At 38.7% G+C, this 25,898-nt stretch overlaps 1 protein-coding gene across 2 annotated transcripts in view; it reads right to left on the reverse strand.

The window, feature by feature from the left end:
- Positions 1–25,898, reverse strand: part of Sgcd (sarcoglycan delta) — a 386,812-nt gene that overhangs the window by 81,726 nt on the left and 279,188 nt on the right. For both annotated transcript variants that reach the window (XM_027938748.2, XM_071612029.1), the window contains exon 6: positions 19,426–19,498. In XM_027938748.2, the coding sequence (XP_027794549.1) occupies positions 19,426–19,498 (73 nt within the window). The remainder of the gene's footprint in view (positions 1–19,425; positions 19,499–25,898) is intronic.

The following is a 25,898-nucleotide window of genomic DNA, read 5'->3' on the forward strand; positions in this document are numbered from 1 at the left end:
TTCTAATGTTCTACAGCACAATATGATAACTGTGGTTGATAACAATTGAGTCTTTCAAAAAGCTAGTAGAGAGGTAATTTTTAATGTGCCCAACACACACACACAAAAATGATAAATGTTGGAGGTAGTAGATATGCCAATTACCCAGGTGTACTCAATGCACAAGGTAAGCAAGTATTGAATTGCCACATGGTACCCCATAAATATTTCAATGACTATGTGTCAATTAAAAATAAAAATATATTACATTAAAAAAAGAGAACTTCAGGTGCCTTCATATGCTATGAGGAAATACAGGATTGTATTTCTCACAAAGGAGGAATGTACAAACTTACTGCTTTTCTGTTTTCTGCCATCAGAGAAGTAACAATACATCTATATATTTCTTAATGAAACTGACATTTTATATTATTTTCTCTCTTTTTTTTTACATTGCAAATCCCCACACAAGTCAGTAATGTGTCGCATTTGATCCTTACTAAGTATAGTCCTGAGAAATACATCAGACAGAAAGTACAGCTAGGTTTTTACCCCTTTTATATATACTCTAAGCAGGGTTTTATCAAATCCAGTGGCTGGAACATGTTACTTTAGCTACAGGGAACTACTTCATCATGCTAGCCCTCAATTAAATAAAAGCCTGCTGAGATTATATTTTCACCTTTCTGACAGCATTTGGTTTGTCAGTCTCATTTGACGTAGATCCACTTTTAGATGGACCACTTAGGACAAGAATATTTTTCACCAGTAAAGTAACCTCAAATCAAGAATAAATCAAGAGCACAGATAACAGCAAAGCATTTAAAATCATTCCAATGATTCATATGGTACAGCTTCTTTTATTGTGCAATGATGTTTGTTCGCCCATCACCTATAGGTTAAAATCCAAAATCAGCACAGCACTCAAACCCCTCTCTCATCCCACCCTGACATCCCTTTCCAGCTTCATCTGTCACTCTGGGCTGCAAACACTCTGGTGACACTGTTGCTGTGATTCCAATAAATAAATCCCACATGTAATTTCATGTTCCATACCATATCACACGCCCTGCCTCTCAAGACCAGATGGGTTTCGCCATCTTCTCTTTCTTGGTGAACCTATCCACATCCTTGGTGGTGATATCTGACTGTAATGTCAGGATTCTTACAAGCATGATACCAGGCTGACATGTGATAAGAAGACAAAGTACAGACCAAGTGGTGTAAGAGACACTTCAGTACTGGGAAGTTCCCAGGAGACTGGTTTAGTGCTGATGAGCCTGCTAAACTATGCAACTTCAGTCGGTCTGGGCCTGAACTTCCCCTTTCACAACCTGATAGCAGTTAACCAGATAATATCCCAGGGCCACTTGCCCCTATAACACCTATGCAACATCCTTCCCTATGGGCTCCTTCCTATTTGCAGGCCACAGAATGTTTAGTAAATAGAAACAAGCTGCCGTAAAGGACTGAGGAGGTGCTGGATCAGTATACAGCAAATATACATATTGACATTACACTCTACCCGTTAAATATGCAGAATTACTGCATGTTAATCTAAATTTAAAAATATTAAAACTTTGAAATTTAAAAAAAAGAAAAAGAAAAGAAACAATCAGCTATATGAAAAGAAAAAAAACTCCCCATTACCATTTAAATATTTGTAGCAAACTTAGAGAAAAAATATTTGAATACCTGCCCCAGAATTTCTCTTAGGGAAGCTATTCTCTGTGTTTGAGAAGATACTTTGACATGCAGCTCCAGGCCAAGATAAAACCTAAAGCATGAATCTAGGTAACCAAGAAGACAAGTAGAGTGAAATGTATTAGAAAGCCTCTAAAATGGGGGAAAAGGTTCAGGAGCAGAAATCCAGGAAGAAGGAAATACATAGAGAAGATACAGTACTAGATAATGTGACCCAGGGGCTTTTTGGACTAAGAATATTTACTATTGAATTTTAAGTTTGTTTTGCTTTCACAAAATTTTAGTAAAATCATCTGTGCATCACACCAAAACCATGTGTGAGCAGTATTTTGGTGGGAATTAAGTGAAGAATGCTGAGTGCCAAATCCCACTCAATACTTTATTGGGTGGTAACTGGAGCAGGTTTGGGGAGCTGATCTTTCATCTTCTCCAGACTCAGTAGTATGGTTCATGCACTGCTAAAGTGAGATAGGGGTGTGTGTGTGTGTGGGGGGGGGAATTTTCAAATCCTAGGCATCCCAGATTTGTACACTTATTGCATTTTTCTGGCATATGGTACAGCATGTCTTATTCTAAAAAAATATATTGTTATGACAATTTTTCTGACTCCTAGAAGTTCAGTGACCTGAAAGAAAGGGTGCCTTATTCTAATGTAAACAAAGGGGATACAGGAGCTGGTGGTGCCTGGTCAAAAGGAAAGCACCGGTGGAACAAAAGTTTAAAATCAAAGGTGATCATGAGCCAAAAGGAGGTCCTTAGAGAGGATGTGACATTTTCCATAATCTATCAAAAGCATTCTGTATCAATCACTTTAGGAGGGGGGTAGTCTCAGCTGACATCCAAGTACGTACAGGGGAAGCAGTGTGAGGCACATTGACAGAGGCCCACGCAGAGGCTGCCCTCTCCGCTCCTCTGGTCTTTCTATTGCTCCTGTCACGGTTGCGGACTTGAACTTCATATGAGTCAGAACTAGAGCAATCATTGACATACCCAAGGTGACACTGGCAGCCCACAGACGTATCCATGGGTGTAAGTGACATGGTGGGCTCTCAGATACAGAAGATGCCTCAGTGTCTTTCTCCACCTCCAGTTAAAATGTGAACATTTTAATATCACTCTGCTTTCTTTGCATCCAGAGGACAGAGAAGGAACTCCCAATTGCTCATGCGCACTATGCGTTTATCGCTCAATTTACATGCAATCATATCACTGCACACAAACTATAATTTCCTCTTTGTTATCTTTGCTTCCCTCAGACAAACATGACTCACTGAAGAAATAATAATGAACCATTACCTTTGATGTAATGGCTGCCTACGCTGTCAAAATGGAACGGTGCCAAAATGGGCAATTAATTCACATTAAGAAAGGCAAAGACAATTACACTTCCAGATGATGTGAGCACCCAGCAGTTTGCTGTCATCTGTTTCATATACTTACCTAAGGCCTCTAATTTCTATTTTGGTACAGAAGCATATAGATTCTGAATGATTAAAAGGTTAACTGTAAACAGTGATGTCATAAGAGCTATTCCATGAACTCAAATTTAGCATCTCCTTCTTGATTAACTTTCTCACTCACCCACCTGTCCATCCTTCCATCTCTCCATCCATCCATGTACTCAACAAGTACATGAATGTCCTTTAACATGGTCGCAGTTTCTCAGCTCACCCTGAAGTGTGTATGCGGTGAGGACATGGGACACAGCACCTGTACCTTAGAACCTGATTCCTGACCTGTGGAACCAATAGGCATGTTCTATGTTACACCACTGTCTAGGTGATATCCCTGTCCATTCTGATTTCATTCTTCTGGGACGGGCACTACGAATCAGGATTATCTTTAAGCTCCTTGGGGGTCTCCACTATGACACAAGGGTTGAGAATCACAGGTTTTGCTCTTACAGCCCAGGAAGGGAGATGGACTTTAAGCACGTGAGCAAATGAATGACTGTGTGATGTCCAAGGCCAGGGCAATGGTGGCTTCCCTTTCTGATAGTTAGCTCCAACCCAAGTCCACTCTGAGACAAAACCCCAAGTTCAGGAAATTCTCTTAATCTGAGTTTTCACACATTTCTCCCCCCTACACTTTAATGGCAGAATATCAGGGATGCAATGAGCAGAAAAATCCCACTCCTGGCTTTTCTTGTTATTTTCAATTTACTTTTCCTAACTGGAAAGTCTGAACGCCTCTTGGGTAATGTAACAGAAGGGCATAAGAAATTCAAGACACCTTCTGTACTCTGAGAGCAAGATCCCTTTTGTGTGGCAGGATGGTTTAGCAGGAAAAATAGGCTATAATCAGGCAAATGAGATATTTTCTCCCTAACTCTTTCAGCATCCCAGAGCAGGTCTCTGAACCTCTATGAGCCTCTGACTCCTCATTTGTGAAATAGGAGTGCCTGTAGCACCTTCCTCCTGAAAAGGCTTTTCTGATGTGAAGGTTAAATGACATAAGACACTGGCACTGATCACTTGGCCTGATAGAACACAGAGCCCGCAGGAGCAAGGGCCATGCCTGTCCTGTTAATCAGTGTGCTCCTAGAAATATGTACCAGATGTTCACATAGTATGCCAGACACCTGTAGATATTCAAGCACCTGTGCACAGAATACCTCCATTTGGATTATACTGATGTGACTAGCCTGGAAGGCCTATTTGGTTGGAACATATAGATTCTGCCAATGAATGTCATCTCAGAGCCTTCAGATGGCTTCACCGTGTGGAATGACACTCTGAGACCATTTCCTCTTGTCTTCCTTCACAGGTTGCACTCTGAGACCATTTCCTCTTGTCTTCCTTCACAGGTTGTGCCCCATGACTTAGCAAGCTTTTCAAAGAAGACCTGTGTGTACTGGGAAATCAAGGACCAGCATGGCTTAGCTTGTCACAAGGTCCCAGCCTGAGATCCCTCCAGAGAAAACCATGGAACTAACATGTTGGCTGTGTGCTGTGTATCCTCTCAATCTCGCTAGTATTGTCTGTTCAAGGGATACCAGCCAGCCCTTTGAAAACCACAGGGGTTTGCTTTTAGCAGTCCTAGGGGTGTCTAACTACCTGCTATTAACAAAGACAATCCCCTTTCCTGGAAAAAGCATTGGGGCTTCTATATCTAACAGGTTAGTCTAGCTCAGGAACAGGTTATAGATAAGAAACAAAAGTGCAGTGGCAGCCTTCAGTTAGGGTTATGAGATAAAAATCCATCAAAGCTCTGTGACCAAAAAAAAAAAAAAAAAAATAGGTACCCATTACGGCTTTCAGGGGAAGAAAACAATATAACTCGTAAGGGCAGTATTTAATGAAGGATCAAAAGCTTTAAGAATGTATGTAAAAATAAATGAGCAATCTCTAGGATGATACAAAATATTCAACGTGAAACATTTAAAAAAAATCTCATTAGAATTTAAAGTGTAATTTCATTTTCCTGATGGTTAGGAGAGAGCTATTGATTTCCTGGTAACAGTCAGCAACAGTGATAGAATGTACCCAGACAAGCCCTCTTGTTTCTGAGATTTTCTACTTGGTCTGGTCCTCCAGGGTGTTGGGTTTAACCCCCCATCTCCATCCTGCACATGGGTGAAGGAGTTAGGAAGGTGGGTACTTTGGTCATTATGGTGTGAGAAGATTTTTAAAACACGTTGGTACTTGCATGCTATTCTTTTCTATTTCTAAACAGTGTTGCCACCCCATCGTTTTCCCAGATGCAATTAAATTCAGAGGAAGTTCAAAAGCTCTTTGCAGTGTAAGTGCTTATAAAATGAACCTTTTCATTCACAATCACAATGCTTAGCACTTCATCCTGTCTTTGTAGTGTTTAAGTTGCTCAGTTTGCCTCTCCTAAGGAAAAAATATGGCTCTCTCCTGCCTTCCTGTAGAAAAGAAATATATTTCCTATGAAAAAAAAATATCAAAAGTATGAAAGGATTAAAGGGTTAAAGCTCACTTGTTAATTTTGGGACCAATCTGGCAAATCAATCATCTCGCACTTGTTGTTTTGATTATCTAGACTTGTACAGATAGGCCCTTAACCTGTTGTTGACTGCTACCTACCCAGCATCTAATACAGGCACCTTTCCAGATCACTGGGAGAGAGTCCTAGCCATCTGCAAGCATGAGTCCTTGCCATCTGCAAGTTAATTTCTGTTGCTGCAACAACAAAGCCCCTGAAACCAATATTTATTAAGCCCTAAGTTCTAGGTCATGCTTGAAGTAGTTCATATACAGTGGGCCATTTAGTTCTCACAGTCTTTCTGTGGTTGGTCTTGTTCTTATCCCTTTTATAAATGAGAGAACTGAAACTCAAGGAGTTTTTTCAAACTTGACTGGAGTCACATCTTAGTGGGTAGAAAACCCAGGACCAGTGGCCAGCCATTTGACCCAGAGCTCTGCTTTCCACCTTCACCATGTGCTGCTACCAGTAGCACCTTGATATCATGGAGCAGGTGTTGGGGGGATAGCTCAGTGGTACAGCGCATGCCTAACATGTGTGAGGCCCTGAGTTCCATCTCCAGCAATGCAAAAAGTAAAAACACAAATGAAAATCTTGGAGCAGTGAGAAAGGATAAGGCTTTTTTTGTGAAAGTCAAACAAGAGGTGTTTCATATTAACCCTTCCATTTCTTCATCTGTACAATGGGAATTAAGCCAAATGCCTCATATTCAGCTTTAGGAAGTATTTCGTTTTGTTTGAAACCAGGGGAGCTCTACCACTGAACTACATCCCTAACCCTTTTTATTTTGAGACAGGATCTTTCTAAGTTACTGGGACCAGCCTCAGACTTGCATTCCTCCTGCTTTGGCTTCCCAAATCACTGGTATTATAGGAATGTACTACTGTATCAGCTTTAGAAAGGTTTTGAGGGGGTATTTGTAAAAAATTCTTCAAAATGTACAAATCACTATAAGAATGAGTCATTCTCCAAACTACTCAGAGTCTAAGGAATAAAAAGGATCAACACTGATCACAGATTTTGCTCTCCAACCACTCAATGAAGAGAGCTTTTCAAGGAACTTAAACTTAATGAGAGGCTCCTGCTAAAATTGTGTTTGTGAGCAGCACTTGGAGTCCTGAGTTTTAAGAATCTTCATATCAGAGCAGACCTGAAAGGACATTTAGTTAAAAGTCTTCTCTCCTTCTGAGGCTTGACCCGGCTCTGTGGCAGTCCTGATAGGAGAGTCTCCCCCTTGCTCTCAGTGATGGGATAATTTACCTCTTCAGACTATTAGAAGTTGCTTCCTTCTATTAAACTGTCTCACTCTGGTTCTGCCCCCTTGCTCCTGAGCCACTCCAGGTCATTAGAATAGAGAACAAAATTTTCTTTTTACGAGACTATCACATCTTGCACAAAGAGAGGGAGGTTTCACTTTCCTGCTCACATGGCTTAGTGGCTCCTGGATCATGCCATGGGATTATGTGACAGAGGACAGAATCCTCCATTCATCATCCTCTCCTGACTTCTAGCTGCAGGAAGAGTGCTGAGGTGCTGAACATATTGTGTCATAGCTTCTCTAGCACCGAGAGTAGGCTATGTCTAATCCATTATGGTGTGTCTCTCACATGGTCCTCCTAGAGAAGCCCAGACACCTGCAGGGAATCAGAGGAAGCCTAATGCCTCCTGGTCTCCATTAATAATCCCACTCATCATGCACATTTTCTTTATAGATCTGCATGTGAAGGCTGAAGGGCATTTCCCAAGAGCATTCCAAGAGGGCCAGAGGGAGAACCATAAATAAAGAGACAGATGCATCATGTCAGAAAGGGTATCAACACTTTCCTTTAATCAGCACGCAGTCAATATTCTCCATCATGAATAACTAATTGGTGTCTCAACTCCGCTCCTCAAATGTCATTGCAAAAATCTATCTGAGGAATGTCATCTGCACTTAAGGAAGGGACAAGCATCATAATTAAGCTTGAAGCTATTACTTTAGCATGAAGTTGCCACGAAGTGTGAAATGACTATAATTCACATTTTTAAGACCCTGAATTTATTAGCATCTATTTCCTATTCAAGGTTAGGGGTATGGTGCTTGGATTGTCAAAAGATTCAAATTTCTCTGTGCTTTGTTATTTTGGAGTGTCTGTGTCTGAGCTCAGACGTCAGGCAAGGACAAGTATCATTAATGAGTTAGGTTGTATATGTAAAAAATAAAAATAAATCCTAGGGGATTGGATGTATCGTGATTCATCTAACCTGGTCCCCCTGTGGGGAATGGCAAAAGTGGGGGCCCTCTTAGTTTATCCAATAGAGGAGGAGGATAAGACACGGGGGAGACCATCATGAGCCTGGAAGAATGCCAAGAAACGTCATGTCATTAGGTTAGGAAAAGATGTGTAAGCTGAAAGTTGAAGAAGGAATAGGATTATCCAGAGCAGAGAAGAGTGTTCCAAGAAAAGGGAATGGTAACATGAAGAATTGCAAACACCCTAGAGGAAGCAGGGCAGGGTAGCGTGGCCAAAGCTTGCAGACAGAAGACGTCTGATTCAATGGAGTATCAAATACGCCTGCCTACCTTTTCCCTTTCTGGAAATGCTACTTCAATGACTATAAATGGACCCCAATAAGGTCGTAATCCACAAAGATGAAATAAAAGAGAAGAGATAAGGGTACAAAATAGATGGCGACCATGCTTTGGAAGTTGAAAAGGAAATCACAAATAGTAACTCCATTAGCAGGTGAAAGGAAACTAAAAGCTAAAAGCTTATATAGGTTTGGGGAAGATCAAGCTGCAAGTTGATTAAGCTGAAAAACTGTGGCCAGGCCCAGGAATCAGAAGTGTCTGGCAGGACTGCAATAGAGAAGACTTACGGGGCCCCATGGGAAATGGGCAGCCCCAAGGGACTGTTTCTTCACTGGTGTGGAAACAGGGAATTAAGGGAAAACCTACATATTGGAGAGTGAGGCCTCCCAGATTTCCCCCACCATGAACATACTGACAGCCAGATGTATGATAAGCAAGGGAATCGGACTTCTATTGGGGAAACTGATCAGCCCAAGAGAAAAGACCTGTAAGTTTTGACATTTGGAGTCACTCATCACCCACCACCCAGTCCCGTTCATGCACACAAACATGACAAGAAGTTCTTGAGGCTTTGATTCTTGATATTTCACTCTTAAAAATGAATAGCTGTGCAGGACTCACCTACCACTGGATAAAGCCCTAATCACAAACCCAGGGATGTGAAGTTTAAAAAAAAAATGGGGAAAACAAGAAATTTGAGAAAACCTATCATTGATATATTCAAAAGGTAAAGATAGTACATTTATGCAAGGGGTGTTATGAAAGGATAGCACCATAGGAAAAAAACAACTTTTGAAAATTAAAATATAAAATCAGGGATTAAAAGTTCAGTAGAAGCAATAAAAACTAGGAGAGAGTAAGAGGAGAAATAAAAATAAGAAAATGGTTGGAAGGTAGGGAAGAGTCCCAGGAGACCATCAGTCTAGGGTCATGTTAAATTCATACGTATACTTTTGTTTTGAAGTTTCATCTTCAATCAGGGAGACCCACTGAAGGATGGAAGGGAGTGACATTTGTCCCAACGTGGCACATGATCCATGGCCAGGTGTGGGGCAAGTTTATCTAGGTCTCTCTGAAATTTGTCTCACTCTCATTTATATTACACTGCATTGTATCTAACCATGGAGAATTCTGGATCAAGAAAAAAAAAATGATATTTGTTTTTGATTCACTTCTGGCTCTCAACTTATTTCAGGTAAAAAACTCATGTCAGCTTGTTCCTCTAAACTCCCATTCCTCTTTGTTTTTGAAAAGGTTATAACTGAAATAAAACAAGGCTGGCATGGAGCCAGGATCATGAAGGGTGTAATTAAGAAAGATTTTCTGTCTGAACACCCAGCAGGGCCATCCTACTGGGGAGAAAGAGAGGGAAATCAAAAGCAATTGTGTGTTTCTCAAGAATAACAGAACAATACACTCCACACCCTTTGCATAATAAATGGCAGTGGCTGACATTTTAATCAAGATGAAAACCATGACAAGTGGGAACATTCTGCTTTAGGCAGAAGGTGGCAGTAGCTCAGGAATGCCCACTATGCTCTAAGACTGAAAACTTCCCACTTGGTTTTAAAATATCATGGCTGCTGATGACCCAGATAAAAGTACAATTTTATATTCTCCCAATGTGCTTTTGAGTGATTTCCTCACATTTTAATCCTCATTATTGAAATTAATCTGAAAGACATAATTTTAATTTCTGAGTAAAAGCCACATGTCTGGGATGATGACAGTGATGCCATCACACTGCCCCTTTCAAATTCAGATGGAAATGGGCTGCTCATGACAGGTAAAACCAGGTGCCTCAATGCACATCATCCATGGCTCTAACTTTTAGGGATAGTCTAATAATGTCTAGTGACGATTCTGAGAAAGGCTTTGGTGCCTCCAAAATCTGGTTGAGTTTGAAAGATGAAAAACTGAAAACTGCATTTGGGAAGGAGGCTTAGAGCATCATATGTGGATTTTCATTTTAATTAATGATGGTTTAAGACTTGAAGTGAAAACCACCGAGAGCAAGAGCCTTAAGATGGATTCTAAAGGCATGCTTCCCCTTTGATCATAACTATGGTTCCTACAAGACACACAGGGGGAGACCCACAGCCTTAACGGTTGGCAAAGTGAGCCAATATCAGTGTAACACCTTCTACTAAAGGCTGGCCCACCGACAAGCCATGTTCATCCATGCAAATCAATGGAATATCTTTTACTCTCCAACTTCTGATCCTTACGAATTACCAGGAAAAATTAAATTGAGCCCAGTCTGGCAACCTTTCTGTGATCCCAAAACTTAAACTTTTTCTTCAACAATCAGTTTTTCTGACTCTAATTATTTTCTTCCCTCCATGACTTGAAGAAGAGGAGTCACCAGGACCTTGCTTTCACTCCTCTCCTTACATTTTGTAAAATCTTCTTCCCACAACCCCCAGCCATGAGAAGAGATGGGCTGTCCATTTATTTCTGAATGAGACTTTCCTTATGTGCTGCCCTGATTTTCCCCCTGATGTTATCCATTCTCCCCTGGCCTCTAGAGGCAGAATTACAATGTACAGAGGAGATGGTGATGGAACACATGGGCTTGACATCTTTAAAATGCAGTTTCCATCACATTTTTAAAACAGGAGCTTTTGATAAATATGTCACGGGATGGGATGGAAATATCTCAGATACTAAACATCACTTTTCCTTTGTGCCATTTGTTTCTCCTTCTGCACATGAAAAGAGCCATGGTAGAAAGGGCATCCTAGAGAGATACTGGGGACGGGGTAAAGAGAAATATGCAGATAAATTTAAACCACAGCACTGATGCTTACAGGGAAAAAGAGGGAAATGATAATAATTGTAATTTGGGAGGGAGGGAAAGAGGGAGCAAAGGGACACATACAGGTAGGTGGACAGTCCAATCAAATAGTCTTGAAAGGGGAGCAAAATGTTCTAATTTGGGGATTTTAAACAGAATGACCTTAAAACCGAGTTAACCTCATTATACTCTAGTCTGTGGCATTTGGAATCCCTGACAAGAGCCGTGTTACAGTCATGTCGTCTTTGGCAAAATGAGAAAATAGTGACAGCACATTGATTGGTTATAGCCAAGAGCATCCAACTGACAGAACTGTCTCTTATTCTGAAGTTGACCATTAGTGGAAATATCCTTTGATACAAACTGTTAATAGTGAACATAAGAACTTGTGTTTTTTTGGTTCTAGTTTTATCCTTAATGGAAACAGAATTGTTGGGTACCATAATTGGATGGAAAGTTTTTACTGGCTGATAAAATTTGAAACTCTGGAAACTCGTATCTGAGTTCCTGACCCCTGATAAAAAGGGCTGCTTGTCTCTCTTCCCCAAAGCTAACATTTGTTGAGCTTATTATGTTCACTGAGTTTTTTCAATGTTCTAGGCACTGGGGCTTGGAGAGCTTTAAACGAGATGCCCGAATTCCCAAGGCAGATAGGCACTGGGGCCAAGTTCAAACCTAGCAGGGCACCTTCAAAGTATACACTGGTGACAAATATGGACATTTGATGATTTCATAAGACCCTGGAGTAACCATGCTACTATGTTTTTTTTTAAATTTTTTCTTTAAATCACTTCAATATTTGTGTTATTTGACTAAATAATGCTGAATTCTATATAAAAAAATTCTATATAAACAAAACTAAAACTCTTAGCCTAAATGCATGGAATGCTGGGAATGGGTGGGAAGAAGAGATATGAAACAATTATAGAACATGTCTCTAAATTTTCATAAGAAACATAAGAACTTCTTGCACAGTGGAATTCAATGGTGTTGCTCCAAATACCATTTGCCCAGGGCTAAGAGGTTCAGTTTTCAGTGCTTTGTGTGTCAATCTCTCTCTGGCTGAGTATGTGTTTCTCTCTTTCAATATGTATGTTTATACATTTTTAAAACTCAAACTCAACAATATTTTTGGTATTGTGACTTTTTCAGGGTACATTATAGGTCTCTAATTAAGTGAACCTCAGGCTTTGACAAACTATTTCAGTAGCTTAAATTTATAAATCACTGGGAGCCAGTAACTTAGTTGATTATAGACACTCAAAAGTAAAGTTAAAGCAAAAAGAAATTTATTTTGTCAATTTGTGGGAGCCTTGTTTAATCCTTTTTTTCTTATGATATACACAGACTTTAAATCTCACCCATTCCCAAAGGAGGTTAGCTTTAGTACTTTCCATTATAAAACAAAGAAAAACAAAAGTACCTAAAGAATGTTCAAGTACACACTGGGAATAATAGATGTACTTTAGAATTTTTCTGCCTTATTGGTGGAAACCTGGTAATATTATGAAGAAAATGAACAGTAACAAAGCAGTATCTATTTGGAACTGAATAGGTTTGAGATTAATGAATCTTTCGGTCCTAAATGGTGTGGTGCACTAATTTTTGGAAGTTAAAGCAATCTTTAACGTCTTTTGAAACCATTCCTGAAAACGACTCCACACCATTTATTAAAGAACACAACTGTCAATGTGGAAAATTACATCATAAGCCCCCACCTTTGTAAATGATCAGGGATGTTTTAGAGACTACAGAGATATATTGGGCTATTCATTCCTACACTAGATGGCCTGAGAGATCCATCTTTTTTTAAAATCCTAAGACCTGTTTACTGACTTTTACCCTTTCTCTCTTCTTTTAATCAAAATTTCATTTCCTGTAGGTAACTTGGGCAACTCTTCTAGCCTTACCTAACTCTCCAACTTTACCTAACTAACTCTCATAGGGATGGCTTCCTTCTCCGTATTTCCTCTGGCTTGGTTTTTAATCTCTATCCTGTCAATCATCACAAGATATTGCATTTGGTGGTTATATTTTTGTTGTATTCCCCTTAACTAAAAACTACTTGAGTACTGATTTCTGCATTCAGAATAATTAGCACACATCCTGACTCCTTAATAAATGTCCAACAAATATTAGGTGAACAGTCCCTGATCTCCACTGAGAGGATAAGCAGCCCACCAGTCTGGTTATCATCGTATGTAAAGTGAGAGCACACGGGCACAGTGAGGAAGAAGGAGGAAGAAGAGTTTTTTCAGAAAGACCTTTTGGCTTTGAGATCTTTTGTGGCTCCTTCCAAGCTTTGGGGGATCTTAAGGGGAAAAAAGTTGGGTGTAGGAGTATAGTAGTCGATATCTCCTTCTCCCTCTTTTCACATATGCTATGTGCATGTGCCTGTGAGATAAGATTTCACAGTCTACTTCATGCTCTTGTAGGATCAGAATCCTATGAGGAAACTTCACAATTGAAAGGAATCCTTAGAACACTCAAAGGCAGCCTATGTTCTTATAGAAAATACGTACGCAAAACCAAGTGGCCTATTTCGTGCTTCAGATCATGAACAGCCTAATATCCGTGATTTTTTTTTCATTTTTCTTTTATATAGACTCCAGAAAAAGAAGAAGAAAAAAAAAAAAAACGAGCCAGTGAACATATAATACATTTATGTTCAAAGATCATGAATTTATTAGAATCCAATTTCTATTCAAAGTTAGTTTTTCTTATGTCGAAGGATGGGTACAATGCTTGGTATATTTTTTAAGTACAGTCTTGAATCTAGGACAATGAGTCATTATTTCAGAATAACCCTGAAGGGGTAAAATCAACATACACTGCCAGAGAGAGAGGTTTGGCTTAGACCTTTGTAACCCTCATTATTTGTCTGGAGAGAAACAAATGGTGTGTGTGTGTGTGTGTGTGTGTGTGTGTGTGTGTGTGTGAGAGAGAGAGAGAGAGAGAGAGAGAGAGAGAGAGAGAGAGAGAGAGAGAAGAGAATGAATCTGAGCTCATCTCTGGTTATTTACAAACATCTTAAGAAACACTGCAAAACCAGAACTCCAGCAACTCTGAATAGGAAAGGAATCAACTGAACTCCAGGGAGCAAGAAGCTTCCTCTCCTGCAACAGACCTTCTAGGAAGAAATGCCAGACGCCTCAAACCTGGTTTTCATTAATAAGCAAGCAAACAAAAACCAAGAGAATAAACAACAACAACAAAAAAACCTGTAGCAGCCCAGACAGAGGTTTGAGGACACAAAAATGATCCCAGAGGACAAGCTTTCTAAGACAGATGCAATTTTCTCACTTTTTTTTGACTCAATTTGTTTATCATAAATAACAAACAAGACCAAGAAAATCTTTGTCTAGAACATTAGAGATAAAATTTAAAAAAAAAAAAAAACCTACTGAAAAGCATTCCTACTTAACTTCAGTGGGAATTTTAAGATCAATGAATTCACATCTCGACAGGCTGCTTTTTTGTTAAGACTCTTTTATATGTTTTTTAATCTACAAGACCTTCAGGTGATTGCAATCCTTTTAACAAATCTTAACACAGAGTAGGATATTCTAGGACTTTAAGATGTTAATATGAGGGGAAAAATGAGTTACACATAGGTGGGAATGATCTTTATGGATTTTAGAGCTCTTCTTTAAATCTAAAATAATTTGAAAACAAAAAATTGAAAGACTACCAAGGGATTAACTGCTTGGAGCTGGAAGTGGTCCTCAGTTTTACAGAGCAAAGCTCCTTGGTTAGCTGGAGCCTATGCAGTAAGTTTGCTCTGGGGACCTGGCTCTCAGTGATGTGCTCCTTCCCCTCCACTGCCTTGCCTCTGAGGAGCAGACCCATCTGCTCCTTAGTGCTTCATCCATCTCTACCTCTTGGTAGGAGCCCAGGGATCTCACTTAAACTCCTCAGTTTTCTTGAGTCTAGAAGAAGCATGAATGTGGCCAAGTAAGAACCATTCAACTCTAAAGTCAGAGGACAGGAGACTTGGTCTCCAATTTCATTACCTATTTACTCAGTATCCAAGGTCAATACCAATCAATAGCAGAGTAAGATGTGGCATCATTAAACAGATAACGTAAGTGACGCGTAGACACACTGGTCTGGTTAGTCTGTGAACTACAGCTGCTTACCTTTCCAGTGGGTCAGAGACCCTCCTGCAAAGTGCCTTTAAAAAACAAACACAGTGGGCTTGGGGGGGGGGTGGCTCAGTGATTTTGCACTTGCCTAGCATGTGTGAGGCACTGGGTTCGATTCTAAGTACCACATGTAAGTAAACAAAATAAACCTCATTGACAATGAAAAAATATTTTTAAAAAATACAAATAAAAAATTGCAGAGGATGAAAAGGCTAGATTTTGACTCTGTAGGTGCCTGCATCAATCTAGGCTCTCGTGATTTGAGCTAAAGTGACAAACAAAAGAACGGTTTTGGGATAACAGGAAATATTTTTAGGCAGATAAGAAAATTTTATTTCTAGTCTCTGTAGAATATGCTCATAAGTTTAGAATAAGCAAGGAAAATTCAGCCATTACCTGAAGCCTTCATTTCTGCAGTTTCACTAGACTTAGCTTTACTCATGAATTATGGAGATTTAATTTTTTAAGGCAAGTTGCAGGGTTTCCTAGAGAAACTGCACTGACATTCTCAGTGCTGCTAGAGAATTACAAGGGTGAATATTCTGTTCTATATTCTTCAGGACACAGATATCTAAAGCAGAGGAATGCATGGAGCTTGTGCCTTTTGATTTGTATGTGTTTATGGGGAATAGTGAGTTAATTAGATACAGGTAAACCATGTGTAACAATTCAATGAGGTTAATGAGAATTTCTGTCTTAAGTATCATTTCTTTGTATTGGGAAATTTGGAATTCCTCTCTTTTCATTCTCAATAAAGTACATAATAAAGTGTTTTGAACTATATACACTGTACTGGGCTGTAGAATGTTAGAACTTATTCCTGTGTAATTGTATTTTGGTTCCTGTTATCTAGCCTCCTACACTCTCCTTTCCCCCACCTTTCCTAATCTCTAGCAATCACAATCACTATTCTACTCTCTACTTCTATGAAGTTAATTGTCTTTCTCTGTCTGGCTTATTTCATTCAACATAACATTTTCTAGTCCCATCCATGTTGCCAGAAATGTAAAGGTATAATTTTTTCTCTCTCTCTCTCTTTATTTTTTTGGTACTGGGGATTAAACCCAGAATTGCTTTGCTACTCCTTAGCTTTTTGAGACAGGGTCTCACTAAGTTGCTGAGGCTGGTCTCAACTCAAACTTGTGATCCTTCTGCTTCAGCCTCCCCAGCTTTTGGGATTATAGGTCTGCCCCACATGTCTGGCCAAGATTGCATTCTTTTAATGACTGAGTTATAGTCCATTACATTGTGAAAAAAATGGAAAATCACAATGGAACCAATGTTGAAAGGGTTTTACAAAATGGACTCAGAGAAACATAAGGAAATAGGGCTTTCTGCAGATTCTAGCTGCTGGGATGTGAATTTTGGTCATCTCTACTCTTTCTCTGTAGGCAGTAGGTATGACTGGATGGTTACATTGTACCCAGAGGTTCAAGATACATGTCAAGAGGATATTCTTGATTTGTGGATACTTCCATTCTGTTTATACATTCTTATCTTTACCCCCTAATGGTTAAGTAACCTTGGTTCCTTTTCAACATTCAATAGACGACAGAAACTCACCCTTTCTTGCCTTCCCAGGAACACTTATTCAGAGAGATCTAAACCTGTGTCTCCTTAAGACTCTAAATAAAGTGCTTCTGCAGTTTCTGATTTTGAATTGGTTAATGTTAGGGTTTGGATTTGGAATACCACAAGCTCATGTGTGAATGTTTGGGTAGGGCCTTTGGGAAGTTATTGGGTCACCAGGGCTTCAATTCATACCTTGATGAGCTATTTTTGTATATATAAATATTTAGTTGTAGGTGGACACAATACCTTTATTTTTTATTATTTTATTTTTATATGGTCCTGAGGATGAAACCCAGTGCCTCACCCATGCTAGGCAAGCGCTGTACTGCTGAGCCACAACCCCAGGCCCCTTAATGGGCTACTGAGAGGTGTTGGCAATGTTAGGAAATGGGGCTGAGTTGGAGGAAGTAGGTCACTGAGGTACATTTTGTTCACAGCTCCTTCTTCTCTCTCATACTTTGCTTTCTGGCCACCATGAGACAAGAAATTTTCCTCTATAATCACGCCCTCTGGTCTAATATTCTCTCTCTCCTTGGGCCAAGAAACAATAGGGCCAAGTGACCAGGAAATGAAATTTTTGGAACCATGAAACAAAAAATATATCTTCTCTGCTTTGAACTGATTTTCTCAAGAATTTTGTTATAGTCATTGAAAACTGACTAACACAACTGACATTTACATCACTTTTTAAATCCGTTTGTCTATTGAAGGACACCTTGGTTGATTTTACATCTTGGCTGTTAGGAATCTTGTTGTAATAATCATGAGTGCAGGTATGTGCCTGATAAAGTGATATAATTTGGGGCGGGGGGTGATATACCCAGCAGTGGGACAGCTGAATCATAAGGTAGTTCTATTTTTAATTTTTTGAAGAACTTCTATGTTATTTTCCATGGTGATTTACATTTACATGTACTAATTTACGTTTCCTCTAATAGCTTATGAGAATTCTCCCTTTTTCAACATCTTTGCCAACACTGGTTATTTATTTGTTTTTCTTTTTGATTACAGCCATTCTAACTGTGGTGACACAATCTCTCATTGTGATTCTATTTTCCATCACGTGATAATCAGTGATGATGAACATTTAAAAAATAGTTATTGGCCATTTATGTAGCCACTTTTGTGAAATGTCTGTTCAGATCATCTGTCTATTTTTTATTCTGATTATTTGAGAGTTCTCTCCCCTCCTTAGGGGAAGTGGTTTGAGTTGGATTTATTTTTAATTACAGAAGAGTAATTTTTGCTGCTTAACATCAAGTTAGCCTAAATTCTTTCCTGTTACATTTTCCAAATCTTTCATGTAACCAAGAGCTTATTCCATAGGGGGTGGACATCAATATTGTCTTTTAGAATTCAGCTTTATTTGAGAGAATTTCTCTCTGGGCTGGGCAGCACTAACTAGTTCTGTCAGAAATCTGATCCTGCTAAGGACTGTTGAAAGGAAGAGAATCAGACCAGCCCTTCATTCATTACCTCATCCGGAAAGAGTTCTTACATCACAGACATGAGACATTGCACTCCCAGAATGAGCTCTCTCAAGAGTCCTGAAAGGAAGTCCTGAGTGACTTCCAGCTTCAGTGCTGGAAGGAGAGGTGAGTCAGGTAACTGGCAGGGAGTCAGGTAATCTCTGGCATGTGGAAGTTTTGCTGAAAAAAAAAGCTAGTCTAGAAAATGTGGTAAAACTTTAATACGATAGCCCTTATGTATGTGGAGCTTTGCTCTTCTTTTGGCCAAGTTTATTTCTTTACAGTCACAAAGACTTACAGGCTTTGCAAAACCAGCTCCAGTTTTTCTAACGAGTTTTATTTTCCACCACTGAGAAGTGTTCCTGTTAAATGAATAGAAGCTGCTAGGGGGTTGTTTCTGTCTTAGCAAAGGACAGACAGCATCATAAAAGTTGGTAAGACTTGTGCAATGCAGATACCTTCGCCTGGGATTGGTGTCTATCATGAAACAGTTACTCAAAGCTGTTCATGGTCATTGGTTACATATCCCTGGTTTTAAGTAAAAGAAATATGAACCAAGATGAAGAAAGCCAGCATTCACTGAATTCTTCATGGTTATGATTATATCATAGAAATTGCAATTAAATTTATATCAACAGATCACATTTTTATGTGTGTTTGGAGGACCAGAGTTGATTCATTGGTGGCTAGAATGGGTTCAGGCTACGTCAGTCTCCCTGTCTGCTGTTCTTTCTCATTTTCCACAGTTGGTGTTAGTGAGCAGTGGGTTTCCCAGGGTCTTCCTCTGCTTCAGCAGCATACTAATGGCTAAATACCCAGAGGATGTCGTTCTAGCCACATTCTACCCAAAGAAATAGGTAGTTTGGTACATAGAAATATACCAGTATTATATTTAGACATTAATTTCCTTTAGAAAGCAGTTTTCTTTGAGCTGATCAACACCAATTACTGTATAGTTTTGTAACTGATCAGTTTGTGTACCATAAATACAGCAGCAAATCAATGAATCTGAATTTCACGAATGCAAAGTTGGCGACCTCTCACCCCAAGACCTTAATATTCTTAACTATTCAGCAAATCTTTCTTTCAGGTAAAGTTTATCTTTAGTCATCTCCCACCTCTCCTGGCTTACATATTCACATTGTGACACTATCATTATAATTCGAAATGAATCATGGGTCTGTTGCACAGAGTAAGATAATTGCAATTGATCAATGCAAATCCAGGTCAGAAGCTTACCTTAGTTCCTTGAAGGGGTCTGCCCTGACGTTAGGTGTTTCTATGGATTTAGGGAAGACTGTGCCCTCAGCTCCTGTAAACAAAAGAAAAGAAAACAGAGATTGGAAATGTTGGCAGAATCACCTAGGGGTACCATCAACACACTGGAGCTAAGTGTAGTGAATCCATTATACAACCCAAGAGCACTGGCTTCAGGGCTCCTGATGAGAGAGCATTGAATCAACTCATGCAAACAACATTTGAAAAAAACAAGAAATATCTTTTGAAAGTGTTCTTGCTGAGATCAGAGTGAGGCCATGAGGCAAATTCCATCTTGGCTTAAAAAAAAAATAAATTAAAAAGAAATTTAAAAAAGATGCCTAGAAATAAATTGCAAGGTCTGACTCTCATAAACCATTAATAGCCACCTAACTGCAAATGTTTTGAAATACAACAGCTGAAACCCTCTGATGGCAATGTGGGGCACAAATCACATAACCCCTTGGACATCTAAGCAATAGGTTAGATCGCAGTATTTGCCTAAAGTAAATAAAGTTCTGTATTATTCTCTGGGAGAGACAAACAAACAGAGCATCGTGACCTACCGTTTGAAGTTCAATGCTTTCACATTTCAGGTATTAACATTGATCACCCACCCTATCTAGACATTTAGCTTAGCTGTACTATAAACCTTTATCTTTACAATGTGTCAACACCGGCTGAAACTCCCAGCCATAAAAGATTGTGATTATCTGATTTGTACACTCCCAAAGTGTTTTCAAATCATTTAAACCTCAGTTTATCACAGACAATTGCACTGGATATTAGTTTTTCAATTAGACTTAGCTGAGACAGCTGAGTATGTGGCACATGCCTCTAATCCCAGCTACTTGGGAGGATGAGGCAGGAGGATTGTTAAGTTTGAGGCCATCTTGAGAATTATTTTGAGACCCCCGTCTCAAAACAACAACAACAACAATTAAAAGTGCCGGGGATATAACATGCATGAGGCCCTAGGTTCCATCCTGAGTTTCTTGAAACAAAAAACAAAGCAAATGGAGCCAAGGTCCTCTCTTATACTTTATAGTAAAGAAGTTTGTTTTATGTATTTGGTGGTTTTTTGTTGTTATTGTTGTTTTGTGTGTGTGTGTGTGTGTGTGTGCTGGGGATTGAACCCAGGGCTTTGTGCATGCAAGGCAAGCACTCTACCAACTGAGCTATATGCCCATGCTATTAGGAGAGATTAACTATTTTGCATTCATGTGTAGATTTCTAGAATTCTCTTGCATTGTTAAAATGTGCAGAAATCCTCCATTCACCACTATTATTCCAAATCTAGATTTATCCTGGAATAATTATAAGTCCAGGAAAATGAATTATTTATCCTGGAATAATTATAAGTCCAGTTTTTTTGATAAGAGTAATAGACTACTGTAAGTACAATCAGGAAATAATGCATCTACTTAATGTTACATATGGTCCTTAAAGGAACAGCTTGAAGAAAACAATAACTATTTCTAAGCTACCATTTTAAGTGACTATTGTAGACTCCATAATTTATATTCATAAGCACTAGTTCATTTCTTTCCTGTAACAATCCATTAAAATTAACAATTGCATTAGGCAAAGAGACATTAAGTGTAGGGCCATTGAAGACCTTTCTTAGTCTGTTAGACATCCTTTTTAAGACTCTAAACTGTCTCGTTTCAAATACATTGAAATATAAACATTAAAAAAAAACAACATTTTTGATGTGAATTTCAGAAGAATGTCATAATTTTCTTATGCATAAATTATTAATTTTGTCTTTATGATTTTAACTTTATTGTATTCTGTATATCGGAATCAGAATGGATTGGATTATATAGTGTAGTTTTGGAGCTTTTGTTAAACATGTGTTAAATTTGGTTTTGCAGAGTATACATTCCATCCATTTCCAACATTTTGTGATACTTTGTCGAATGCATAGACAAGAGGTCCTGTGGAGGCTGCCTAGGTTGACAGCCCTAGAAGTCACAGAATAATGAGTGACACTTGGGTATATGGCCCCAGACAGTCTAAAACCCAAGAGCATGCCTTAACCCCTCACAGCATCAACTCCTATCAGTTCTAGAGCAACTTCCATCTATCAATCTATCACTGTCACATTGAGCAGGAACTTCCCTTTGAAACTCAGAGATCCTTAGTCCATGGCCATTTGTGCGCTAGGTTTAAACCTATGACTAAAAGAACAATTGTATATGTCAATAAGGCAAGGATAGTTATTTGTTTGGTTATGTTGTCTTCATTCTTTAATTGTAGCTAAAATTCCCTCTCTACCCAGAATTCCTTGGAAACTATAACATCAATTTAAACCATTCCTAATCATCTGATTTATCCACATGGCAATTAGTACCGACCACGGATCGCCTTCATTATTTGAACTGCTACTGTACACAGTGAAGATTAAGGTTTCACCCATTGTCATGGCTGTTTGATTTATAATTGGTACCTCAACTTCTATGGGAGTACTTTTATTGTTTTAAGCCTCCTTACACAATGCAATAAAATTTGAATGAGTGTCCAAAATTATATTCCAAAATAGTATTTTGATTCCACCTCTAAAATTAAAAATCATGTCAATCAAGGAAGACTATTTGAGCTAAACAAAAACACAATTCTTTTAAGTAAACTGAGAAAAAAAATGCCTGTAGTCTCCTCCTGAAATCAAGGGACCCCTTAATCTATAGATAAGGAGTCCAGGGCTGATAACATGTGGGTTTTCAAACCATATATGGAGACATAAAGGAAAGAAAACGACAGACCAATATCCCTGACAAACTTAGATAAAAAAATCCTTAATAAAATATTAGAGAATTCCTGCTCAATAACATATTAAGAAGACTGTGCATAATAACCAAGTTGGTTTTAGTCCACAGATGCAAGGATGGCTTAACATGCAAATTAATAAATGCAGTTCATCACAAATAGAATTAAGGACAAAAATAACTATCACCTCAATAGGTGTAGAGAAGGCCTTCTACTAAATTCAGCACCCATTCATGACATGAACACTGAAGAAAGTAGGGATAGAAGGATCCTACCTCAACTGCATGAAATTATATATGAAAAAACCCAAAGTCAAACCTCATAGTAAATGGGGAAAAATTTTAAATCATGGAACAAGACAAGGGTGTCTATTTTCACCATCCATATAGTAGCCAGAGCAATTAGGCAAAGGAAGGAAATAAAAGGGATAAAAATAGGAGAGGAATGGGCTGGGGTTGTGGCTCAGTGGTAGAGCACCTGCCTCACATGCTTGGAGCACTGGGTTCGATCCTCAGCACCACATAAATAAAATAAAGGTATTGTATCCATCTGCAACTAAAAAAATTTAAAAAATAGAAGAGGAAGAAGTCAAATTATCGCTGTTTGTAGATGCTATGATCCTATACTTAGAAGATCCAAATTAAAAAAATTCCATTAAAAGACTGCTAGAACTAATAAACATATTTGACAAAGTGGTAGGCTACAAAATCATCATACAAAAATCAATAATTTTCCTATATATACTGACAATGAATCTGTTGAGAAATGAATCAGGAAAATACTTTCATTACCAATAGCTTCAAAGAAAAAGAAGGGAGGAGAGGAGAGAGAGAGAGAGAGAAATTAAAAAAAAAAATCTCCTAGGAATAATTCTAATTCTAACCAGGGAGGTGAAAGACCTCAGGTCTACAATGAAAACTATAGAATACTAAAGAAATAAATTAAAGAAGACACATGAATGTGGAAAGACCTGCCATGTTCATGCATAGGCAGAATTAATATTTTTTAAATGACCATTCTATCAAAAGCAATATGTAGATTCACTGCAATACCCATCAAAATGCCAATGACATTGTTCACAGAGCTAGAAAAAACTAGTTCTAAAATTCATTTGGAAGAATGAAAAAAATAGCAAAGGCAATTTTAAGCCCAAAACAAAACATAAAAAAAAAAAAAAAAAAAAAAAAAAATATCAAACAACAAAACAATGCTGGAGGCATCACAATATCTGACTTCAAATTACACTACAAAACCATAGTAGCCAAAACTGCATGGCACTGCCATAAGAACAGATACATAGACCAATGGTACAGAATAGAAGACACAGAGACAAGTCCACATAGATACAGCATTTTAGTCAGATTTTTCACAGCTGTAACTAAAAGGACCCAACTAGAACAATTTTCAGGGAGGAAAAGTTTATTGGAGGCCTCACGATTTCAGGGGTCTTAATCCATAGACAGCAGGCTCCATTCACTGGGGCTTGAGGTGAGTCTGAACTTCATGGCAGAAGAGTGCGGCAGAAGGAAGCAACTCCCATCATCAGAAGGCAGAGAGAGGAAGTCTACTCTCCAGATGTAAATTATATATACCCCAAAGCCATACCCCCAATTCCCACCTCTATCCACACCCTACCACTTCAGTGACCACTCAGTTAATCCCTGTAAGGGGATTAATTCACTGATTGGGTTAAGACTCTCACAACCCAATTACTTCTCCTTTGAACCTTCTTGCATTGTCTCTCAGGTGAGCTTTTCGGGGACTTCTCACATGCCAACCATAACATACAGTCATCTGATCCTTGACAAAGTGGGCAAAAAACATACATTGGAGAAAAAATAGGCTTTTAGATAAAGGATGCTGAGAAAACTGGCTGTCCATATATAGAAGAATGAAACTGGACCCTTATCTCTCTTCCTGCACAAAAGTTAACTCAAAATGGATCAATGATCTTGGAATTAGACCAGAAAATATAAAACTCCTAGGGAAAAAAAAAACATAGGGTTAACAGTCCAGCATATAGGCAAGGCAATAATTTTCTCAATAGGAACCCCAAAGTCCAAGAAATATTGCCAAGAGTTAATAAATGGGATAGTATCTTCATAGCAAAATATACAATTAGGAATGTGAAGACAAACCCTACAGAATGGGAGAAATTCTTTGCTAGCTACTCTTCTAATGTAGGAATAATAACCTAGAGAATTAAAAAAACTTAACACCAAAAACAAAACAACCCAATTAATAAATGGGAAAAAAATTAAACAGACTTGTCTGGCTAAAAAAACATGAAAAAAAATGTTCAATGTCATTAGCAAGTAGGGAAATGCAAATCAAAACTATTTCATACCAATCAGAATGGCAGTCATAAGACATACAAATAATAGACGGCCATAGTGGCACACTCCTCTAATCTCAGTGGCTTAGGAGGCTGAGGCAGGAGGATTTCAAGTTCAAAGCCAGCCTCAGCAACAGCAAGGTGCAAGCAACTCAATGAGACCCCATCTCTAAATAAAATACAAAATGGGGCTGGGGATCTGGCTCAGTGTTTGAGTGCTCCTGAGTTCATTCCCTGGGAATAATAATAATAATAATAATAATAATAATAATAATAATAATAATAAAAAAAATGCTGGACAGAATGTGGAGGAAAAAGGAATACTTTTACATTGTTGGTGGGATTATAAATTAAGACATGCACTATGGAAATGAGCATGGAGTTACCTCACAGACTAGGCATAGAACCACCATATGATCCAGATATACCACTCCTCAGTATTTATCCTAGAGAATTAATCATCTTACTAAGTGATCCATGCATACCCATATTTATAGCAGTACAATTCACAATAGCCAAACTGTGAATCCAGCCTAGTTGTCCATCAATGGATGAATGGATAAAGAAAATGTGTTATATATACACAATGGCATTTTATTCAGCCATAAATATACTTTGTCTACAACCAGAGATATGAAAAATTGTGCTCTATATGTATAATAAGAATTGTAATTCATTCTGCTGTCACATATAAATAAATTTTAAAAAAAGAAACGTTAAAAGATGGCATTTGTATGAAAATGGATGGAACTTGAGACAACTCTGTAAGAGAAATAGGCCAAACTCAGAAGATCAAGGGTTGTATGTTTCATCTTATATGTGGAAACTTGAGAGGTAAAAGAAAAAGAAAGGTAAGGGTGAATCTCCTAAAAATCAAAGGGACATCAGTAGAGGAAAGGGACCAGGAGGTGGGAAAGGGCAGGGAGGGGAAAATGCTAGGCAGTGATATTGGCCAAATTATATTGTTATATTGTGTGCATGTCCTAATATGTAAAAACAAATCACTCTGTACAACGATAATCTAATAAAAATGTGGAAAGAAAAACATAACAAACATGTGCGTCTCACAGTCACATACCCAGTTAGGTATAGCTCAGAGATTCACATACAGCCAGCGGACTTAAGAGCCCACTCTTACTCACAGCTCCTAGCGCTCTGTCTCCTCAATGCCAGGGCAATGTGGTGAAAGTCAAGCCAGCCCTAGGGGATGGACTGACAGGGAGATGTGGATGATTGACAGGTTCTGCATGTAGGGTGCAAGTGAAGGGCAAGATCCTCAAGCTTCCTCAGCTCCCACTGTCCACTCAAATACCTTTTGGTTTTAGTTTACTGGATTAGCCAAGGGGGCCCA

The sequence above is a fragment of the Marmota flaviventris genome, chromosome 5, assembly GCF_047511675.1.
Source record: "Marmota flaviventris isolate mMarFla1 chromosome 5, mMarFla1.hap1, whole genome shotgun sequence".
Taxonomy (NCBI): domain Eukaryota; kingdom Metazoa; phylum Chordata; class Mammalia; order Rodentia; family Sciuridae; genus Marmota; species Marmota flaviventris.